Below are 22,611 nucleotides of genomic sequence, written 5' to 3'. Positions count from 1 at the left end.
AATATTGTACTGGGAAACTAAACTTCACCTCAGTAGGAGAGTAAGTTGTGAAAGGAGAAGTGACAGAGTGATGAAAAAAGAAGATGAGTGAAGAGGAAAGCCAGGGAGGGATGAGAGGATTTATTGTGAAACCTGTGCTCTAGTCCTGTCTGATAATCTGGAAGCAGTGGGTGGGTAGACAGCAGGAAAACACTATATTGATGGTACTGTTTACACCGAGCTTGAGCACAGAAAAGGAGAGAGTGAGGCGGCGCTGACTGCTGGTGTGTGTGTGTGAGTGTGTGTCCCATTAGGCCGGGCCTTCAGCTACCATTAATATCTGAAAACACACTTCAAAAAATGTAAAAAGTACCTATGGGGCAGCAGGGTGTCTCAGTTTGGTGCTCGTTGACGCTGACTGCTCTCGTTCTGTCTGAAAATGAAAAATGAAATAAATTAATAATAGAATGGAAGAACAGTCATAAATAAATGCAGATTCTTAACCTCCCTGTTGGATCCAAGACGTGAATGTTCAGTCAAATACACCAGGTATCATCCATAATATCTGTACTTTTACACCGCGCAGGTCAACAGCAGCACTTGACCTGAGCTCCACCTTTTGGTATCAGTTAGACGCATCGTACTTGAGCTTGTAAGAGTAATTATTTGTACACTGCACTCACCTATGTATTGTAGACCGATGAGTATTTGGCTTGTGTAGGAGGGTTCACAGAAGTTCACATGATTCTACAGACCTTAAAGAGGCTATATTATGACAGTTTTACATTGTTTTTCTTTTTTTTAATATGTCCCCAGTGTGTCTAGAGACCCACAAAATACAAGAAAATGTGTGTCTGTGATTGAATCATTCAGGTTTGCAGTATGCTGCAATATTAAAACAGGACAAGCATCACCCAGGTGTGGCTCCTCCTCTTCTACCATTCAGTGAACAAAGTAGATGCAGACAGAGGTGTACCTTCGACCCTTTTCTTGAAAAGGGCGTGGAGAGTAGTAGTTCAGTTGGATTTAAAGCTACAGACGCTGAAGCAGGCTGTTTAGACGAGGAATAAAACTTGGTGTATTATAGGTATGCTAGAATGAACAGTCTGCTCAGTATTATGTGCTGAAACTTGAACATATTCTGGGGACATGTGAGACTTAAATTAAGGTGTTGAAAAGGACTCTAATATGGGACCTTTATATCTACAAGTACACTCAACACTAGGATGGTCTAAAACAGAGCAATGCTTTCACATTTGTAATGCACATCTTCCTTAGAAGAAAAAGTCAAATACAGCACAATGAGCTGTTAATCCACTTCAGATGGCTTACAATAAGAGTCAGGCAGAAGGTTTTCTTAGGCTGTAATTAGGACACAATAGTGCTATAATGCTAACGTCAGCATGTTAACAACTCATTTTAACAATGTTATCGTGCTGATGTTCAGCAAGTTGTCATGCTCATGTCTTCCTTTAGTGTGTTTGCATGCTAGCATTTATTGATTAGTGCCAAAGACAAAGTACAACTGAGGTGGAAGGGAGTCTTGATGTGGTTATAGAGCAAAGTACTTGACATTACTTTATGTATCTGTCAGTGGCGCTATGTTTAAAGATGCCCTAATTTATTAGAGTCCATCCTGTCCATCCAGTGTTAGTCAAGACATTTCACTCAATATCATAAGTCTGACCTCCTGACTGTCAGTAGGATTCATTTTCTGGTGACTATGTTTGTACAAAATTATGTACAAATTCAGACCATATTTGTCATTTAGGTCATGGTATTCTGAAAAGAGAAGACCTTTCACTTTTAGGATTACCTGAATGACTGAGAATCTCCAGACTTATTATTTTGGACTTTGGGATGAAAGTCCTTCGAATGGTGTAGTAATATCCATCCATCACACTGGGCTACAAAAAAATATTTTTTTGAAGGTGTCTGGGGTTTTTTAACTGATATAGGACATTTTTGCAAAGTTGAATCCAAAAATTACATCTGCTTTTCTGTATCAGGTGAGGTTTTTATGTCAACACGATTTTAAAAAAATCGATTTTGCCACTAAATCGATTACATTTTTTGACATTAGTGATTGATTTATTTCAGTATTTCTCATATGAAATCAGACTTTAGAGGAAAAATTTCATTTTCTAATCCTTTTCATAAGCTAAATGTTCCAAAAGTTGATGAGTGTAAACATTTGTAAAGGTAAATACAAGTAAATTGCAAGTGGCGACAAATGAAAATTTTGACCTCATTGAGCAAAACCAATGTAATGTTTGGATTCAGCACATCGCAATTGTCCAAAATCAGCCCAAAAAACTCACCAAAATGGGTGTAGACCAGTGTTATCTATACACCACTTTATCCTCTGGAGGGTCATGAGGGGCTGGATCCTATCCCAACTGACTTAGGTTGAAGGCAGGGGACATTTGGACAGGTTATAAGGTTAGCACAGGGAGACAGACCACCGAGCACACTCACATTCACAGACAATTTAGAATCACCAATTAACCTCAGCATGTCTTTGGACTGCGGTAGGAAACTGGAGCACCTGGTGAGAACCATACAGGGAGAACATACCCCAGGCCAACATTTGAACCCAGGACCTTCTAGCTGTGAGGCGACAGTGCTAACTACTGTCTCACCATGTCACCATCGCAGAAATATGAGGACAAATAGAAAAAATATAAAAGAGAAGAAAATTGTCCGTAGGTGTGAATGTGAGTGTGCTTGGTTGTCTGTCTGTAAGTGTAGCCCTGTGATAGACTGGTGACCTGTCCAGGGTGTCCCCTGCCTTCGCCCTAAGTCAGCTGGGATAGGCTTTAGCACCCCATGACCCTAGTGAGGATTAAGCGGTATATAGATAATAGATGGATGGAGATTTACCATTTACCCGTTACAAAACAAAAATCCTACCAGGCTAAAAAATAATATATTCCAATGCAACATTAATGTAATAATAAGTCTTCTTTAGTGAGAAATGACCTCACTCATATTTCAGAACAATTTATCTCCACGACTCATTCAAAGGCACGTCCTGTATTCTGAGTTAAGCTTCTGAGCAGTCCTTACCATGAACAACTTGAAGAATGATACAAAGCGTTGTCTGCTTCTGCACTGTGATGATTAAAGTTCCTGTCTAAGTTGAGGCTAAACGTTAGCCCTTGTCAAGGTCACAGTAATAATTTTGAGTGAAACAGAAACCTCAATGGGAATATGAAATTAATCTCTGTATACATTTAAGCAGTGCTCAGCATTATTCTCCTTAGAAGGTCCCAGGAGCACTTCTCCAGCCTGCAAGATAAAAGACTCCAAAGACAACGGTTCATACTATCTGAAGCTTTACCTCTGAGTAATTCTGAAGACACTAAAGTGTATTGTAATTGGACGCACTCTACCAGAGAGAAACTACTGCAATGAGAGCAGTTATAAATACCTGCCTTCCCCTCTTTTAAAATGCAGAATTCATTAATATTGCCATTTATTTCTTAGCCTCTGTGTGGGAAGTGATCACTGTCTCATTACCATCCAGGTTTTTCAACACGCAATTACCTGTAATGAAAAATGCCATAGGTAGAGTTTTTACAAAGAATAACTGCACTTTGAGTACCTGTCACAAAATTATACATTAAGTCATTGTGAATTTACTAATGTAATTTGACTTTCAGCATTTCACATATTATATAGTACTTAGATTAGTCACCCTTTAATGTTTTAGAAGCTTTAGTGGTAAGCTAAACTGTGAACAAACAATATGGGTTGTCATTTTAATCTAAATAGCAGGTAGAATTTTTTTTATTCTTTATTTCTGCTGTGCTCTGTATTTTGTTGTTGATTTTGTTCCTTGGTTTGCTTGTGATTCTTTATAAAAGAAAGCAACCTTTTATTCAGTATTCGTAATAAAATGACTACTTGCCCTGTTTGTATCATGGATCTCCAGTAGTGGCTTGTTGGCTGCTTTCACACATGTAGACAAAGCTGCACATTTTACAGTTAAAGGCAATAAATGGGAGCGTTTACATCGGACATAGTTAAGACACCAGCAAAGTTGAACAGTAATGAAGATAAAAAAGAATTAACAGAGAAGAAACAGGAGTTTACATGTTATATCTAGGTGTCAAGAAAGATTCAATCTTAGCTTATTACAACCAATCTGTAAGGACAATACATGCTGACTAACCCCTTTGTTGGGCAGCCACTGCATGTTAGAATGCACTGAATAAAAAGCAGTTACATGAAATCCACGTTTTATTTGTTCACAAACGTGTAACAATTTTTTTGATAGCTCTGCAATAATCCCACACAGGGTTTTCTTGTCATATCAGTCTCTCAGCAGTCGCTCACAGCATAAAGGTAACGTCTCAGCAGTAATAAGGCGATGACTATGAGCCACTTGAAGAGGTAGATGAAGCATTTGATAGATAAGCATGTGGCAGTCACATGCGAAAGACAGGCCTCAGTTCAGCTGGTGTGCAACTGCCCCACAATGAAAGAATGCAGGAGTGTTGCCGTCTCAGTCACTGTACAGGAATCATGAGACCAACTTCAGTACATGTACATGGCTGTAACTGGACCACCAGGTAAGAGCTGAGCTGTATATCAAAGATCTCCATTTTCTGCTGAATCCTCGTTCCATCTCTTGCCTGTAGTCATGAATGCTCACCAAAGTGTGAGATCACAGATTCAAGGTGTCGATATGAAGGCAAAATGTTGCAGACGGAGAAGCTCTCAGATCCTGCTGCTCACAACCTCCCGTACAACTAGACAAAAAACCTCAAGAAAACTGCTTCATGTCATTAAAAAAAAGCTTTCCAAACATCATCAGGAACTGCTGTATAATCTTCACTTTTATTATTTTAATAAAAGTATTAACATGTGATCTCATATATATTAAAGAATTGGTCAGAACAGAAATATACACCATTTCCAGATTAATCATCTTATGTTTTGCTTTTAAAGTCAAACTTGAGTTACAGTAAGAACTCACTGCTTCCAAGAAAAAAGCAATGATTGATACTGGAGGAGAAAAAAAATCATTTTAAAGTCAGTAGAAAATATGAAACCTTGGATTACATGTCCCAGCAAGCCTGGGAAGACTTGTGAAACCCCAAGAAAAGGTCAAGGGATGCTTCTTGGTAAAAAAAATACGAGTGAGACGCTGCGCTTGCCGGTTGAAGCCAGTGTGAGCTGCAACAGGAGCAAGACAAAATAAAATAGAATAGAATAGAATAGAGCAGAATAGAATAGAATAGAATAGAACACTTTTTATTGTATTGTATTGTATTGTATTGTATTGTATTGTATTGTATTGTATTCTTTTCTATTCTATTCTATTCAAAATATAAAGATGACAACCGGAAGCCTCAGGATGCTGCTGGTAAACAGGCTTAAAGTTATAGAGTTATTACAATAAACAGAAATTCAAGTAGAAACTAATACACACATTTTTGTTGGATAGTCATCTAACAACAAAAACAAAACAAATGGCTGACATAAGGGAACATGGTGTTGTTAAAAACAGGTTCAACAGAGCAACAAATACAAGCAGGCAGAAAATCAGACAGGATGTAAACAAGAAAACAACACTTTACTTAAAGGTTAAACAAAAAGTTGGTAATAATTAAAACCCTTTGCACAGCTATGGCGAGTACAGCAGGTCAGAACTGAACCAAGAGTTAGTCTGGTAACTTTAATTGATGTCTAATATGAACAGTTTGGATGATTATTTTACTGTTTACCTTCTTTTTCACAGGTCTTACTAACCTGGGGGGCTTAATCACAAACCATCTGTTTTACTGCTTGTTGTTGTTGCAACATCTAACCTATTTTTAGCAATGTTGCCGCATTCCAGCATCTTAGCAATAACCTTAATGTAACACACTGAACTGAAAACCTAAACTATAAAAATTAAATCCAAGGTGTAATAAAAAGTAGTTTTCCCATAAAGATCATTAAGGAAAAACAGAGCCACATGGGCCACATGGATTTCTTTTTCAAATGACGCATTTACCCTCCAAACATTATATTAGAAAATATATGTGTTATTCAAGACTGACACGTTGCTGTGCCTGCAGGATTACACCTCTGTGGATGTGGGTGAAGTATCACTTATACCGCCACCATTCTCAGCATCTGGCCTCTTTCCTCCCTCCTCCTGGATAACTGCCTCACTATGGAGCAATAATAATCACATAAGACATTAAATTGAACTCCTTCCTTTAAGTACAAGAGAACCAGTAGAACCTGGCATCTATATTTAGCCTCAGAGCACCTTTGCCTCTATGTCTGCTGCCTGTCATCTAGTTAGAGAAAGAACACTATTCTTTAGTGGTGTCATTAACACAGTTGTTAAAATGACAATAACACTGAGTTCGAGGGTGGCAACCTGTGATATAATTGGTTTGGGGGATGCAGTCGTGACTTGTTAAGACGTTAAACAACTGCATTACGGCTGTTAAGCGGTGAGTATTGCTGTTTGGGAAGCTCAGCCAAAAACAAAAGCCACAGTAGAAGACATTAAATTCAATGTAAGAAACGATGAGTGTAATGAATCACATTTATAAACTCGAGTATGTGGGTGAAAAAGCTCCAAGCTATTCAAACAACCTTGACTGCATATTATGATAAGAGTCTAACCTGGTATATTAAAGGTGAAAATGACTAATGACAACCATTACTGTGCACACTTTAGCACAACTGTAGTGTGAGGAAGGTCGCAGGCTTTTAAATTGGGATCATATATGATCAAACACAGTACCTGAGAAAACTGCATCTTGGACTGGAAAATAAAAAAGCTGCAGGAGGGGAGAAAAAAAAAGGATTTAAGGTGAAGCTAAAAGTGAAATATAATTTGCATGTTGCTCAGTTCCACATTAAGGTGAGCAGAACCCTGAATAGTCATGGGTCACACACACTTTAGTAACTACAAATTAATTGTAATATAACTTCATAAATTAAAAGAGGAGTCGATGATTCTGGAAGTTAGTAGGTGCAAGTAGGTGCTACTATCTCTCTTGCTGCCACTGCCCCCTTTCTCACCCATCTCCCCTCTCCCTCCCTCACCTTTTGCTCCTGTGCATGAGCTTGAATGTGCACGGGACACAGTAATAGTGCTGTGTGAATCAATCCAAACCACATTGTTTTTCATTCATAGCATAGTTTTTTACTCCAAACCCTGAACAGACAGCTTGTGGACCGTGAGGACATATTCACTGAATTTGACAATAAAATGCATGTGGTTAGAATCACTGACTTCCCCTTTAAGATGTCACTGTCTTCGTAATAATGTTTACGTCGTTACAGTTTGTTACCAATACTAAGTATAAAATCCAAATCTTTCTGTACATTTGAATTCACATAGAAAAACTTAATGGAATTTCTCATTTACATTGCAATCTATTTACAGTAGCAGCTTTAATGTTTTCTTGCTTAGTTGGCATATACATGTAGAAATGCTAAATACAAGTCGTGACATTTGGTTATACAGAGTACCGTTTTAGCTACTGCAGCATCTAAAAAGAAGATTTCTTTTTTTTCTTTAGCTCTACAAATAGTTCTCCAGCAAACCAATTTTCAGTACCATTGAGTACTATTCTCTCTCAGCCACTGACCAGACATGCATGGCATATGTGAAACAAATCATTTTACTTTTCTCTGCACAGAAACCTGTCAGCAACACACCGGCAGCACGCACTCAGGTAGCAGGTAGAAGCAATTGGATTCTTCCTCACCAGTGGCTCCAGGAACTATCAGCTCCTATCCAGGATTGAGTTTGAAAGATGATAATAGACTCCTGAGGAAACTAATCTATTTCTAAGGAAGAAAAGGAGTATCAATTCACGCACCTGCCCCCCCCCAACTGCTTCCACCTGCCCACCCATCTTTTTGCACCATTTCACTCAGGAGCAACATTACAGGTAAATTTTTACAATTGATATATACCAATTTAATGGACTCCAGACAGCAAGGCAGTTACTGCAAATGTCTCAAATTCTGTTTCGTTATTAGCTACATGTGATGTATAACATACAGCGCATTCCTGATTGTTTACTGTAGGTTTTGCACAGTAATTGAATGAAGCACAATTTGAAGCACTCTTGTATATAAAAACATCTGGAGGATTTCAATTATGGTATAAAAATAACACACCATTATACTTCAGCCTTGTACAAACAATGTAACTGCCAGAGCTGTGCAAGACCAACTAAAGGCACTACCTGCAAAGTGTATTGTGACACACAGAGGCAAATTAAAGACATATCTTGAATGTGCAGACATACAATTAAAGTAATAGCAAACTTTTACAACATATGGTGTAGTTATTTTTGACATTGTCTGTTTTAAATAAGTCATTGTCGGTGTTAACGAATGCCAGGTAACTGATGAGAAAAAAATAATGAATCCATGTTTGTAAAGCTGAATCATATGCCGTCTTACATCACCCACGGAGTCTTGCGATTTCCACACGATAAGTGTTCACTCCTACCGTGTCCTGCACTGTGTGGAAGTGTTGAGGTCCGTGATATACTGGAGCCTGTTACATCCACTGGCCCTTTCATGTATGGATACATAAGTTTGAAATCAAGTCTAAAAGTTTCCCGCTGAAAAAAAGGCAGCTGTTACAAGGCCTGGAGCATATGTAAACATGGCAATACTAGGACCCAGATGGCTCCTGTCAGTCTGAGGCTCCTGGATCTGCCCTCTATTTCTGAATCCTTGGCAGGTGGATGATGATAATGATGATGATGTTTGTGATCACCGGTCACATCTGGACTCACTGAGGAGAGAGCGGAAACCAACATGCCAGTCAGAAAGATGCACATTATCAATATAGCAGCATGGAAGAGGCACTCATTTTTGCCGTGTAACTTAAAGGGACAAGACTGATGTATTTTTCAATTCTAAAAAAGAGTTATATACAGTATATAATTGCATTGTGAGGCACTGTTCTTTTCAACAAATCCTACCTAAATAGGGAATTTGTTGGAGGCTATTTTCAACAGTGCACTAATACATGAGACACAGATGCAGTACAGCTCATTGTAGTGTTTGAATAGCCTTTGGAGGCCTGTGGCACATAAATGTTTCACACTTTGGTTGCACGCAAAGTACCTGAAGTTGGAGGAATTGTTGGACCCTTGAAAAATATGTTGACACCATCTGTAACCTGACAGCAATGATCAACCCCAAACTGGTGTTTTTGGTTATTTATTCTACATTTTAATGTAAGTGCTACATTACATTTACAGCAGAGGAAACTGATAATATACACCGTGGATACAGAACTATCTGAAGCACCTTCCTTGGCTCTTAACAGATATTAACAGAGTCTTGCGAAAGAAAAGGTCATTTGTAGTCAATTGTAAAAGTCAAGGTTACAAACTGAATGAAGTCGTGGATAAACCACTCTACCAATTTCAAGTGGTTTACAGATTTATAACATTTTCTAAACATCCTGAAGGTATGTTTTGGGGATTTTTTTTAAATATTGTTTTGTTTTTTCTCCTGATAATAACACCTGCCACATTAATGCTTCACCCATCTTTTACAGCTGCAGTGCATTAGAGCTCTAACCATGCCATTAATGGAGTTTGTTAATTTTCCACTGCCCCATTTATAGTGAGCTGATGGAACTACGGAGCACCTTCAGACTCCGTCTCATCCCCCCCGAGGTGCAGCAAAGAGCATCTCAGGTGCTGCTTTGTGTCATCAGCCATCAGAGTTTTTATGCTGAGGTGTTAAGGGCTGAATGCATACATGAGAATTACAAACGATCGCAGCAAAAACAGTGTTAGTCATCAGAGAGATTAAAGACAATATTTGTCTTGTAGATTCCAGTTTGTAAAGCCTCTGAGGTGGCCCTTTATTTATTTTTTTATTATGGAATTCACGTCAGGAAAATTTGACATTTAACAGTGAGCATCCTGACAACTATACAATTATTTTTAAAACTGGGGTGATATCTTAGGCTCAGCTCTCATCTATGTGGTAGTATATACTCTGATTTTCCCAGTTGTTCCAGCTCAGGTTAGTGTAGTTTTTTGTGTGTGTTTTGCTATTATTTTATGTTGAAAAAAAAAACATAGCAAAGAGCACATAGCTGGGAAGGCTTATATAAGAGTGATGGTTACACTACAGGCACTATTTAACAAGGTCATTTGATAATTGGCTCCAATAAAGGTTGCAGTGAAGACATTTAACATTTAACCATATTATTCCCAGAACAGCATATAAGATACTGATTTAAAGTTGTGGAAAAATAACACAACACCCCCCTGAACCAGCCTTTTTTTTTTCCCTCTCCAAATTTCACATTATATACCTCAAATCACGACTTGAACTCAACTCCCCCATGGGTCTCCAGCTTTAAAATTACACCTTAACAGATATCAATTCAGACAACTGCACCACACAAGCTGTCAACATCCATCTTGCTGTTTACATGTCTTTAGAGGCCTGAAGTGTTGAGGTGGGGAGAAATTCTGTGTCCCTTGCCGGGTGAAATAAAGGATCCTCTTTAGCCCTGCTGATATTACTTCAGGACACTTCAGACTCCATACTGGTTCTTCCCCACAGGGAAGGACTGATGCTGAACCCCAATAGATGACCAGCTGCTCCAAGATGTTTGAAATTCTCACTTAAGCCCAAGGGTCATAAGTCTGTCGCAGGGCAGGATTAGTCTAACCCAAACCCTTTCAAAGTCTATAAAGGCTCTATACTATCGAAGTTTATCTTACAAGCAGAAAAATAGGACCAGCTGCAGAGGCTATTTGTACTCTGTGGATTCAATTCCACTTTTTATGGTGCAGCAGAAATAGACTGTAATTCTTTCCCATATAGCAGCAGGATCCACAACAATTACTTGTTTCTGTATAGACAATTTATATTGTAATAGCTTCGGTATAATCTAATATAGTAATATAATATAATATAATGCAGTTGTTTCCATTAAAATATATCTTTTGTCTCAGCTTTCTCTAATTTACAGATTTGCCCAAATTTAAATGTCATGTATTTACATAAAAAATGACACGAGGTATAATGTATGTGTTACATGTAAGGGTACACATATGAATTACTGCTAAAGTATATGATCATTATCTGAAGTTAACTGCTTATTGATTTGCTGCCGAGAAGTCCTCTGGACAACTATTTGAAGGTATACAGCTCACAGATAGTCTTTGTACCCAAGAGCACTGCACTTCAACACCTAAATCAATTCCTCTTACTGAAGCTTCAAGGTTTCTAATGCAGCAACAAGTTGAAGACAGAATGACAGAATGTCTTTCTGATGAATAAATTGTGCAACTCTGAAAGACCTCTTATATTGTACCTCCAGAGGAAATACTCAGTCACTTGTGTAAAAGTTACACTCAAAACACAGTCATGGGCACAAGATGTGACTTCAATTGTGTATAAATGGTGTGTTTTTTATACTACAGATAACACTACTAAGTAAAATAAATGCATTAAATGTGGACCATAACATACTACTTATCTTTTCTTTAAGAAAAAGTCCCTTCTTGATGAGCCCCGATCTGGGCTCCTTATGTTGAAAGCCACTCATACTAAGTCTTTGTCTTTCCCGAACCCTACATCTTGTTTAGAAGTAAATCTCAGTGTTAAAATGACCAGATTTCAACATGTGACTCTTCTTTCTTTATGTGGCGTATAAACAAAATCAGAGAGCAGCTGCAAAAAGGAACACCACCTTAGAGAGAACATCAGAATCAGCTGTACCAGAAAATGCTGCAAAGCAACAACAAAGGCCCCTGGCAGCCGCAGGAATTATGATTCCTATCCATCAGGAGCAAAGGACTAAGTCAAGGGATTTCCTGCTCTGCATAAAAAGGGGGTTGGATCAGATGGAATGGATAACAAAATGTCAGACTTTAACAGGCAGTTTTGTTTTTTGTTTCCAACCAATATCAACATCTGTTTCTTTTAATCACTCTGTTACTAAAACTAAAAGGTTTCTATTGTAACCAGGTTGGTCTCCTAACCTTAAAACAAACATTATAGTGATGTCAGAAGGCACAGAATATAAATAAAGTTGCTTTAGATCCTAAATGTTTTTCCTGCCATAAATTATACCTTTGCAAACTGCACAATGCTCTGCTTTTACTGAGATTGTCAGAAATATATGTACTTATTTAATACTGTGGTGCTTCTTGATTTTTTTATCCTCTGTATTTCTATTAATGAGGTGGGCAGGACATTATGCAGCCCGGTACAACACTACCAACTCAGTGCAAAACATATATTGATTAGTCACAGCATTAAAACTGCCTGTCTATTACTGTGTGCCCCCTCCCTCGATCACATTGGAGATCTGGTGAGTTTAGAGGACTGATCAACGCCTTGGTCTCTTAGTCGTATTCCTCGAACCATTCCTGAGCAGTTTTTGCTACGTGGACAAAATGTGCTTTGTCTGCAGTCATGTGTTTCAAATAAGATCCAGATAAATAATAGGACACAAGGTTCCCCAGAGGAACCTGCACTGTAACACGGTGTCAGTGGTATTATTGTTATGGCTCATAAATACATAATAACGGCACAAACTCTATGACAGTGTCACATAAGAAGAAACTAATTGGTGATACTAAAAGTAAAAAAAAACAGTCAAACTGGATTGCAATTAGACATGCAGGTGTACATAATAACGCAGCCACTAAGTATATGTCATCTAATGTTATATTGCCTTACTGGCTTAATTACAAGTGTTGTGTGCAGGCCACAATGCCAAATGTGTGGTCAAAAACCTCTTTTGGGGGAAGAAATGAAGACAAATCATTTTACATTGCTGAGTTTTGCATTAGGACACTATTGGGTTTCACATGCGGGCGCAATCAGAAGAGGGAAGGTTGAGACTGGCAGACGATAGAAGACAGAATGCTAAATTAGACTGTGCTCCACATTGTTGGAATCAAAGATTCTGCAATATAGCACCTTGCTGTGCATTGAATTTAATCTTTTAAATAAATTCTCAAAATAACATGTAAGTAATGGAGGCCATTACACACACACAGACTTGATTACAAACACAGACAAATACATGTTACTTAATAGCTCGCATACACACACAGTATTGACTGTGACTGCACTGCAGCTATTAATAATGGCCATCATCACTGCTGAATCTTCTGGCTGTAAGTAGGTTCTTTTTATGAATGATAATGAAGGTCCAGGCAAAGGAGTATATTACCCCTCTAAAAGCAGAACTATGTCCTCAATATAACAACCCAACAGAGGATACATATTTCTTGTGCTACTCAAGTGTTTCAGGCCGTAGCGAAATTTAGCCTCCAACAACTAATGGCTGCGAAGAGCTATAATGGTGTGCCTTTTCTGGGATCCAAGCACCGACGATTTTGGAAATTTGTTTGGAAATTGCCACTGTAATGATATGTTTTAGTAAACCCTCAGCAGGGAGGTTAGGATGTTGGAAAATGTGCTCAGCCCGAAGAGAGACATAGGTCAGAAAGAGAAGCTTACAACTGAAGTGAAATCAATAGAAGCTGATTCCTGAGGACTTGGACCAGCAATGATCAATGGCACACTAAATGCACCAGGAAAAAAACAAAAAAACAACAACAACAACAAAAAACTTAACAGCTGCAGTGATGGAAAGTGCCTTTTTGTGTGATTATAAGAGGGTCAGCCTTCGGAGTTTTATGTTCCCATCTTCAGCCAGTCTGTGTGAGTAACGGGGTTATTATGAACAGCTCAATTTTGCCAAACTTCATTACAGCTTCCCTTTCCTTTGGTTTAGCATTTTATTACTATGGAGAGATATCCTACAAGGAAACCGTCAGCTCATTATCTATCACTTTCACTGATTTCTACTTTGTGCTGAAAATTCTCCATTAAGTTATAAGATTCATTACAAATCAAACTGCACTGAAGGTGACATGATAGTGTCACATTGGAGAATGAGGCTGCCATTGTCTGCTGTTTTTGAAGGATTTTTTAAAAAACATATTTATACAACTATCACGTGAATTAAAGTTCGTATACATTTACTGTTTTACTAAAAAATAGTAATGTTGGAAGTCCAGGTGCCACTATATGTAAATACAACAACATTAATACATGCATTCATTACACAGAGATGTTAATGTGACAATACAGTCAGCTGTGACAGACGTGACTTTATTGTTATTACGAGCAGCCATAAAGGCTTTACAGAGAGAAGCTTTCACATTATAATGTACAATAAAGGATGACTATGAGCATAGTCAGCCAGGTCATGTTTGCAAATGAGAACCGGTTCTCAAACATTTTTTTACCTGGTGATATAAAGGTCAAATAAAAAATTAAATAAATAAAATAAAAGTCAATATTGCCAAAGTTTCCGCGAGGATTAGGTCGGGGTGGTGTCACTAGTTCAAGAGTCGCAGTAGAACTGAGTGTGTATAAAGCTCCTCTTGTATGACTGTGAATAGATGTTTCTGCTGGTAGCCAATAAAATAAATGTGCCTCATAACATCACAATAATCCCCGCTTCTTGCAATTTGGCAGATATGTTCCTAACTTTTGGAAGTAATGTTCTTATTTGTCATTATGCCAGCCTTTGAGTCAGAATAAAAATAGGTTCCCAACTGTTTTTTGTTTTCTTTTGGATAAACACAAGTATCAGACAATGTAAATGTGTGCGAACAGGCCTCCACTGGGTTTATTTTTCTTTTCAGAGCTAACCAATCACATTGTGAAAGAGGTGAAACCCTTCAGCGTGCTGTCGGCTCTCATCTGGGTTAGTAGCTTCACCACCATTTAACCACATTGATTTCTGTGTTATTTGACAGTGTTATTAGACCGCCTGCTGCCAGAAATAAACCTGAGAATTGAACCTGAAAGAAGTCACGGACTCCTCTATTCAGTCTGCTGTGAACAAGTAAAGTTAGAGGGATTACAAATGCATTATATTATACAGAAGCAAGGGCAAAAACCAGTGATTCAATTTTCTAATCCTGTGTTCCCTAAATGTTACCGTGTAGTCTGATGTTAAGCGGGTGAGTTAATAATAGCCCAGTATACAGAGTCAAGGGAGGTTTCTGAGTAAATTTTAATCTTAAATAGAAATCCAACTCTAATGCTACGATGGGTGACAGCTTCTGTTTGAAGCAAAAGTTTTTGTATTAATTGCCTAAAAGAAGTGTGGGGATCCTTTTGTGTGGAGAAGGAATGTGAAAATGCTGGTGACTTTAAAAGTAACTGTGTTTTAAAGTTAGATTGTGCAAAGTGTTTCCCCAAACTCTCCTTGTACCTCCTTCTAAGCCTCCTTAGTATCATCACTAAGCGCAAAGTGTGCTATTACACAATTGCTAAATCGTATGTAGTGGTTTGTTTTGGGATTATGCCACTTTGCTTCTGGAGTGGGGGACTCAGTTATTAAGGCTCTGGGCTACTAATCAAAAGGTCAAAAGTTTAAGTCTCAGCACTGCCAAGCTGCCACTGCTGGACCCCTGAGCAAGGCCCTTAACCCGATCTGCTCCAAGGCTGTCTGTACCATGCCTGACAATCTGAGATATGCAAATGTATATATATATATATTTATTATTTAATTTTTTTTAAAGGAATAAAAAAAGAAAAACCCCATGATGTAGCAACAGCTATTTTGCAAAAGCAGATGACGCCTGTCGATACAAAATTAAAATAGATAACAGAAAAAAGTGAGAAGAATGTGTGAATACTACACACTGGGAATCTATTAACATTTGGAAATGGAGTGAAGCACAAAAGACAATGACAAAAAACAAGTGCAAATGTTTGATAAGTCGTGCCACAAATCGCAAATATGTCTTCTACAGACAGCTGTTGTTGATACATGATGCTTCCACAGTTGGTCTGGTGGGAGAATTAATTTCTTATTTTTGTGTTGTTATGCTCCTGACATTTTGTTTGTAAAGCAATGGAAAATAATGGGTTTTGAAAAACACAATATTTTTGTTGTATATTGTGATATTAATGGTGTATATGAAAGTTTTCAGTTTTGTTTTTTTTTTTTTAATTAAAAGTTGAGTTATAAGTTTTCTATGCAATCAGAGTTCTACAACAATGCCAGCACACACAGAAACAAATAAAAGTCAAAAGGTTGAAACTATGGTCAAAACATGCAACATTCAACAGCCCATACAATTTAAACAATCCCTCCCACTTGTAGGCCACACAAAAAGTGGGATTCCCAGACAGAAGCACTAATCAATGAGTTTTTCACAATGTTCATGGATGATCTATATTCACAGAGTGTCTACTGGAAACAGTCTAAGTGCGAAGCGTCTGTTCTTCAGCAGCCACATTTCTCATGTGATTCAGAGTTGTTTGCCTGATTTTTTTTTTTTTTGTTGCGTGTGTTTTACAGGATAATGAAAACACTTATGCAGCTTGTTCAGATGCTTTGTGACTGTGCTTGACAATGGCGTTTTTTGTGCCTCTAACTTTTTCAGTAGGCACTCAATTTAAATGTCAATATAGCAGATCTCACAGCACAATAGCCACCGTTAACCTGTCTTTTTGTTCATTTTGTCACTGTATTGATCATATCATTTCATTACCACCTCAGTAAAGACTGCTGGTTAACATAGTATCCCATTTATGAGTCATGATCATATTTCACATGAGTTCCGACATCTGACAAAGGAAACAGACAAATGTGTAACTGAGAACAACCGTGTAATGATTCCGGCTGCATTAACAGACAGAATAAGAAAGCAGAGAGCAGGACAGGTCAGACTGATTTTACCTCTTCCTCTCTCTCAGTTTGGTCTCGTCTTTATTTGTCTGTCTCACTAATTAAAAACAAGAAAAACTAGTTTTCCTGCATGTTCTGATAAGGTCAGAAACAAATTAGAGGAGCATTAAAAACAAGTCAACTGTGACTAAATGCATTTGTATACATTCACAATGAATTTTACTCTTCAGGAACACATTGTCTTATGAAAATACTCCTGATGCTAAAGGAAAGTGAAATGATGACAAGAGTCACACATGGAATGAGACGCATGATTTGTCATTATCTTTGAATTACTTTGGCATGGAGGTTTTATTTGGTCAATAATATTTTTTTTTCACTCAACACAGACTCAGATGCTGGCTGTGGACAGTGATGGTAAGTTTCCTCTCACTGAAATGAATGGGGTGGACAAAATATTACAAACACCTCCTAGCACACCCCAACAGCACCACGTTTTGCAGCCTCAGAAACTACCCGAGTTTGAATCAGTGCCTCTTTAAAAACTCAATGGAAACTAAACTTTACAACTTTTATTAGGGTTAGACTCATTGCATTATGGGTCGGTAATACACTGATTAACCACAATAATAAAAGCAGTGGCGGGGAAGTGAATAACACAGATTATCTCATTACAGTGGCACCTGTCAAGGGCTGGGATGTATAAGGCAGCAAGTGCACAAACACTTATTAAAGCTGATGAGTTGGAAGCAGGAAAAATGGGCAAGTGAAGGCTCTAAAGCACTCTAATGAGGTTGAAAATGTGACCGCTAGATGAATGGAAAACAGCATCTCCAAAATCTCATGGGGGATGTTTCGTGGAATGCAGTGGTCAACAGCACTGATCCAAGGAAGGACAAGTGGTGAACAAGCAACAGGGTCATGGGTGTCCAAAGATCAAGGCTTAGCCACATGGTCAGAATGAACAGAAGAGCTACTGTAATTCAAATGGCTAGAAATCCTAAGGGTGTCAGAAAATACAGTGTATTGCTACTTGCTGCATACGGTGCTGTGTAGCTGTGAGCATCAAAAGTGGAGCAATGAGAGAAAATGACCTGGTCTGGTCGATCATGGATTGCTGGGTGCACTGTTTACCTGGCGAAGAGATAGTAGCATAATGCACTATGGGAAGAAGGCAAGCCATTGAATGTAGTGTGCATCTCTGGGCAATGTTCTGTTGGGAAACCCTGGGTCTCTGCATTCATGGGGATGTTAGTTTAACACATAGCACCTACGTGTACACCCCTTCACGGCAGCTGTATTCCCAAGGCAGAAGGCTTATTCAGTGGGATGATGTGCACTGCCACAGTGCAAAGATTGTTCAGGAATAGTTTGAGAAACGTGTTTAGAAGAGAGATTTCAAGGTGTTGACTTGGCCTCTTAGTTCAACTGAGCATCCATGTGATATGCAAGAAAAATAGTTCCTATCAATGGAAGCCCCAACTCACAACTTGAAAAACCAAAATGATCTGCTACTAAATTCTTGGTGCCTGATACCACAGGACACCTTAAGAGGTCTTGCCTCAAACAGTCAGAGCTGCTCTTCTGGCACGAGGGGGATCTGCACAATAAGTCAGCTGGTTTTACTGCTGTTTAAACAAAGGACTCATGTTCTCACATACCATAATAAGTCGCACATAGTCTGATCCTGATGAGCCTGTCAGTCTGGACCTGATAAGCCCTGATGTATTCTTTATGTGAGACTTTGTGTTTAATTTATCACATCAGTGAGGTCTTCTTACAAACATTGTAATCACAAACTTTTTGTTAAGCAATATGTTATGCTGACTTTTTATTTAGAATATGTGTCTTTGGTATGATATTCAAGATATTCAAGATTCAAGATATTCGAATTTTTCCATTTTACTAGCAAAAATTTTGTGTAGACCACCGAAAGACTTTTCTCAGAGATATTTTTTCGGATGACACACCTTATTTCTAGTCATCACGTCTGCTCTTCAACTGTCATTTCATGGCTTGCAAACTTGAACATAGCTTGACAAGGGTGTCAAGGATAACATACTGTGTTGCATTTCCCTCACATTTAAAGTGGTCCTTTTTTGTGGAGAATCTGATACACACTGCGTAAAGGAGTTTGCCTCACACAAACTCCACTCTGTTGTTGTCCTCGTCTGGTATCTCCATTAATCTTGTCGGCAAAGGCTCCAAAAAAAGAAGCCTATTTCTGGAACCTGTCGCTATCCTTGGACAAAAATAGAGAAAAATATCTGTGTCAAAAAAAGAGGCTTCTGTCTCCTATCCTGTCTATCTATCATACCAGACAGCATGACATGCAGTAGTGTAGTGCAAGGTTTACACAGGTTATACGGCATGTACCACTTCTAAATCCCCTCTGAAGTCACATATTTTTCCTGTACCTGCCCTACTCTGCCTCTGGATGGCTAGTACAAAACAGTTTTTAAAAAAAATGTGGGCTGTAAATTACGAGTATACCCACTTCCCCAGTACACCATATGATATGGATCATTGTTGTGCCATTCCTTCAATGAAGACTCTTGTCTAACTATTGGTGTAGCTGTCCGCTAACAAAAAATATAATGCCTTCTGCATACAGCAGTACGCAATGGATCTGCAAGTTTCCAGGTGATGTAAACGTTATCATCAGAGGCTGTACATGAGGCTCTGTACAGATGTCTGTGTACCCTCCAATTGTTGACCACACTGCCACTACAGTGGAAGGGCATGTGCTGGAAAATGGGCTATCTTGATGTGATTCCACAAACTGTGAGGTCAGTGTATTGTGCTTGCAAGGACAGCGTCCTCCAATTGGACTAGAAAGTAGTATAATGACAACAATCACGTGTCCGTGGTGTCCACAGCTGTCCATGTGCAGATCCACAACAAAGTATAACCACCATCACCCATACTGCAAGGACTCAACAACTCTGCTAGAAACCCCTCACTCTATATCCCGTCAGTGTTTACATAGAAGGGCTTGGGAAAAGGACTAGTTAATTATCCTTGTCACGCTGCAAAACCCACATACGTGCAGACACATTAGCATGCACAGTCTTATTCATGTTCTGCCTGCACATGCATGCTTGTGGTGTGTGTAGATAAGCTTCTCATGTGTATGGCCCTATCTACGTATTGCATATAGAGCATGACAAGCAGGATAAGTGTAAATAATAAGACATATGCATATTTCCAGCCAGTTGTTTTCCCCCAGAATTGTTTACACAAGAATAAGATCAAGTGAGGAGAGAAACTAAATGAAAAGAAACCACCTGAGACCTCTTGGAAAGAAGGCTGAGTGCTCCCATTCTCAAACAGAACAATTGAATATAGCTCTGTGCCGGAGACGGCATCCCCTTTCAATTAGATTCAGACACCCACAGAAAACGGAATAAATTAACTCTTTATCCACAAAAATCATATCATTTTCCAAAATTTCCGTAATTTACATTGTCTGAACAATTATGGCGCTTAATGAAAAGCCAGTTTATGATGATTGATCCACCGTGAATGCTTTTCTCTTGTTTTCTCCTTCTCAGTGGTGACACAATTAAGAATGGTCACATCTCAATTTTTCAGTTGCCACATGCGTTTGCTGTACATGCAATCACCACATTAATGTTCAGAACCTCAATCACGGCAAATTGATTTATTAAGCAGAACAAATCAGGGCTGACACACTTGCTGCAAAAATACCCTCTGAATTCTATTGCATCTACAACATGAAATACTCTGTGAATAAATTGACAGCCTATGTCTTCTAACATATGCAGTCACACAAATGCATTCTTTGTGGTATATGGGTTTATTCTCGGTACAGTCTGCCAGTGTGGTCTTAGTAGCAGGAGGTACAAATACAAAAACAACAACCTTTGCATCTCTGCCTTCCAAATTTTCTTACATCCAATCCAAGTTCTTTTTGTTCACTACAGTGATGTACTTTCGACTATAGATGAGCTTTACAGCAAAAACAAATAAGCTACATCAGGATTTGGCTACACAGAAAATGTGTATAATTAATAAAAATCAATACATTGTCAAGTATTTGTCTTTTCATAGGATTTGTTGGCAGTAGGCACAACATTAGATGTCATCAAGCTTATCTTTCAAAACAGACATGTCTTATCAAGAAACGAACAAAAATCTACTAATACATTTCTAGCTGCCTCCATCTAGGCGGAAAGATTGACTCTGATGGTAAATTTATTGCATTTCTCAAACCCTTACTGCAAACGCAATCAGGAGACTGGCCAGGCTGGTAAACACAAACATGCTATGTTTACTGACCACACATCACATGGCTGTTTGGGTAGTGACGACATAAACAGATAACTATTCTTGCCTTCTGTGGCTTTAGAGCACAGTTACCACACTATATTAATTGTGTAAAAAAAGAAAAGCAGTACATTGGAGTAATTACATCAATGGTAAAAAGACAGGCAGAGGTTTGTGCTGCTACGTTTTGAATAACTAAAACAAAGACACAAGTTTGCTTTCCTAAACTCGTCTGACAATCCCTTAATAATCCAATCACCTTGAATTAGGTCAACCTGCCTTTTGTCTGATTTAATTTACCTCCTGTACTTAAAGTTAAAGCATCCAAATGTCTGGTCTGACCCCCCAATAAAACCAGCATTCATCCTGTTTGCGCAATTACAGAGAAAAGGAGGATCAATGCAATCTAATTTAAGGCAGAAGCATTATTCTAAAACACAGAGCTCAGTGCATCTCTGCATGGAGCCAGCAGAATGATTAAGTGCCTTGGTTATATCCTGTATGGCTCTGCTGCACATGCCACAGAGAGAGTGTTCATGTCCAGGATCCCATCACCCCAGCCTCTATTACATCCTCAGAGCAGTCAATACTGGGCTCTGACCGCCAGTCAGTCACTCTCAGGTTGCACACACAGGCAGAATACAAATCAGCCTGGAAAACTCAAAGCTCTGCATCTGCTCTGCGTCTACACCTTTTCTTAGCTGGCTGCTGGTTGGACAAGTGCTTTTGCCTAATTTTGGTGGGTCCCAGAACAAACTATATCAATTTATAGGGGACTAAGGGGGAAAAGTCCCTGTACATGTGTTGTAAATACATAAAAATAAAATTTGAGGTTATGTGCAAAACTTGATATATGTATGAATACACAAGAAAATGGATCATTTTTGTGCATGGAGCTACTTTTTAGCTTATGAGCTACTAAGTGTGGGTGTCAGCTGGATATAAACCAGACAAGAATATGATGACTGTATAGCCATTAGTTTACTGACAAAGATATCTACAACTTTTAATAATCGAGAAATTGTAAAAATCGAAAACCTTCGCTGTTTTCTGCTGCTTAAATATGGTCTTTTGTAGATTTTTTTGTCACATATGAGAGTAAAGTTCACTACTGTCAAACTACAATCTTCGGCAACACAATATTTTATCATTGCCCAAATCTGATGAAAACAATTCAACATTTAAACATTCTTTCTGTTCATTCCTGGCGAATGATAAACGGCGAGTTGAAAACAACCCTGTTAATATTGTATCAGATGAAGTCAGAGAGTGTTAACAAAAGGAGGGGATGTGTTCAATTTTTCATGTGCAGTTCCTTTTTTCCACCGAGGAAAACAAAACATACGGCCATGATCAAATTGACATGTTCTGGCAAAGGTCTGTGCAAACCTGCCCTTCTCCATCTTCTCCCTTCTTTTTTCTTTATAAGCATCGACTCACATCCTCTGATTTAACTCTCACCGAAGCAAACTTCATGCAACGGCAAACTAACCTCCTCTGCTGCCGTACAAACAGCACAAGGTCATCCAGCTATTTTATCTCCGTGTTCAGAAATACAGATATGAATGTGAACACTAAAGGCTTTGAAGACTTTCCTCAGTCAACTCTCTGTAGAGCAATAGAGTCCAACATGAACACGGATGTTACACAACAAC

The 22,611-nt window shown here is 38.6% G+C and overlaps 1 protein-coding gene across 1 annotated transcript in view; it reads right to left on the bottom strand.

Moving 5' to 3' along the window:
- Positions 1-8,368: 8,368 nt before the first annotated feature.
- Positions 8,369-22,611, bottom strand: part of gpc5a (glypican 5a) — a 134,763-nt gene continuing 120,520 nt past the window's right edge. Inside the window, exon 9 of the mRNA XM_008292615.1 lies at positions 8,369-8,752. Coding sequence (XP_008290837.1) covers positions 8,595-8,752 — 158 coding nt within the window. The 3' untranslated portion in view covers positions 8,369-8,594. The remainder of the gene's footprint in view (positions 8,753-22,611) is intronic.

This window comes from Stegastes partitus, unplaced genomic scaffold (assembly GCF_000690725.1).
Source record: "Stegastes partitus isolate 25-593 unplaced genomic scaffold, Stegastes_partitus-1.0.2 Scaffold19, whole genome shotgun sequence".
Classification (NCBI taxonomy): Eukaryota; Metazoa; Chordata; class Actinopteri; family Pomacentridae; genus Stegastes; species Stegastes partitus.
This window is presented reverse-complemented; position numbering and strand designations above follow the sequence as displayed.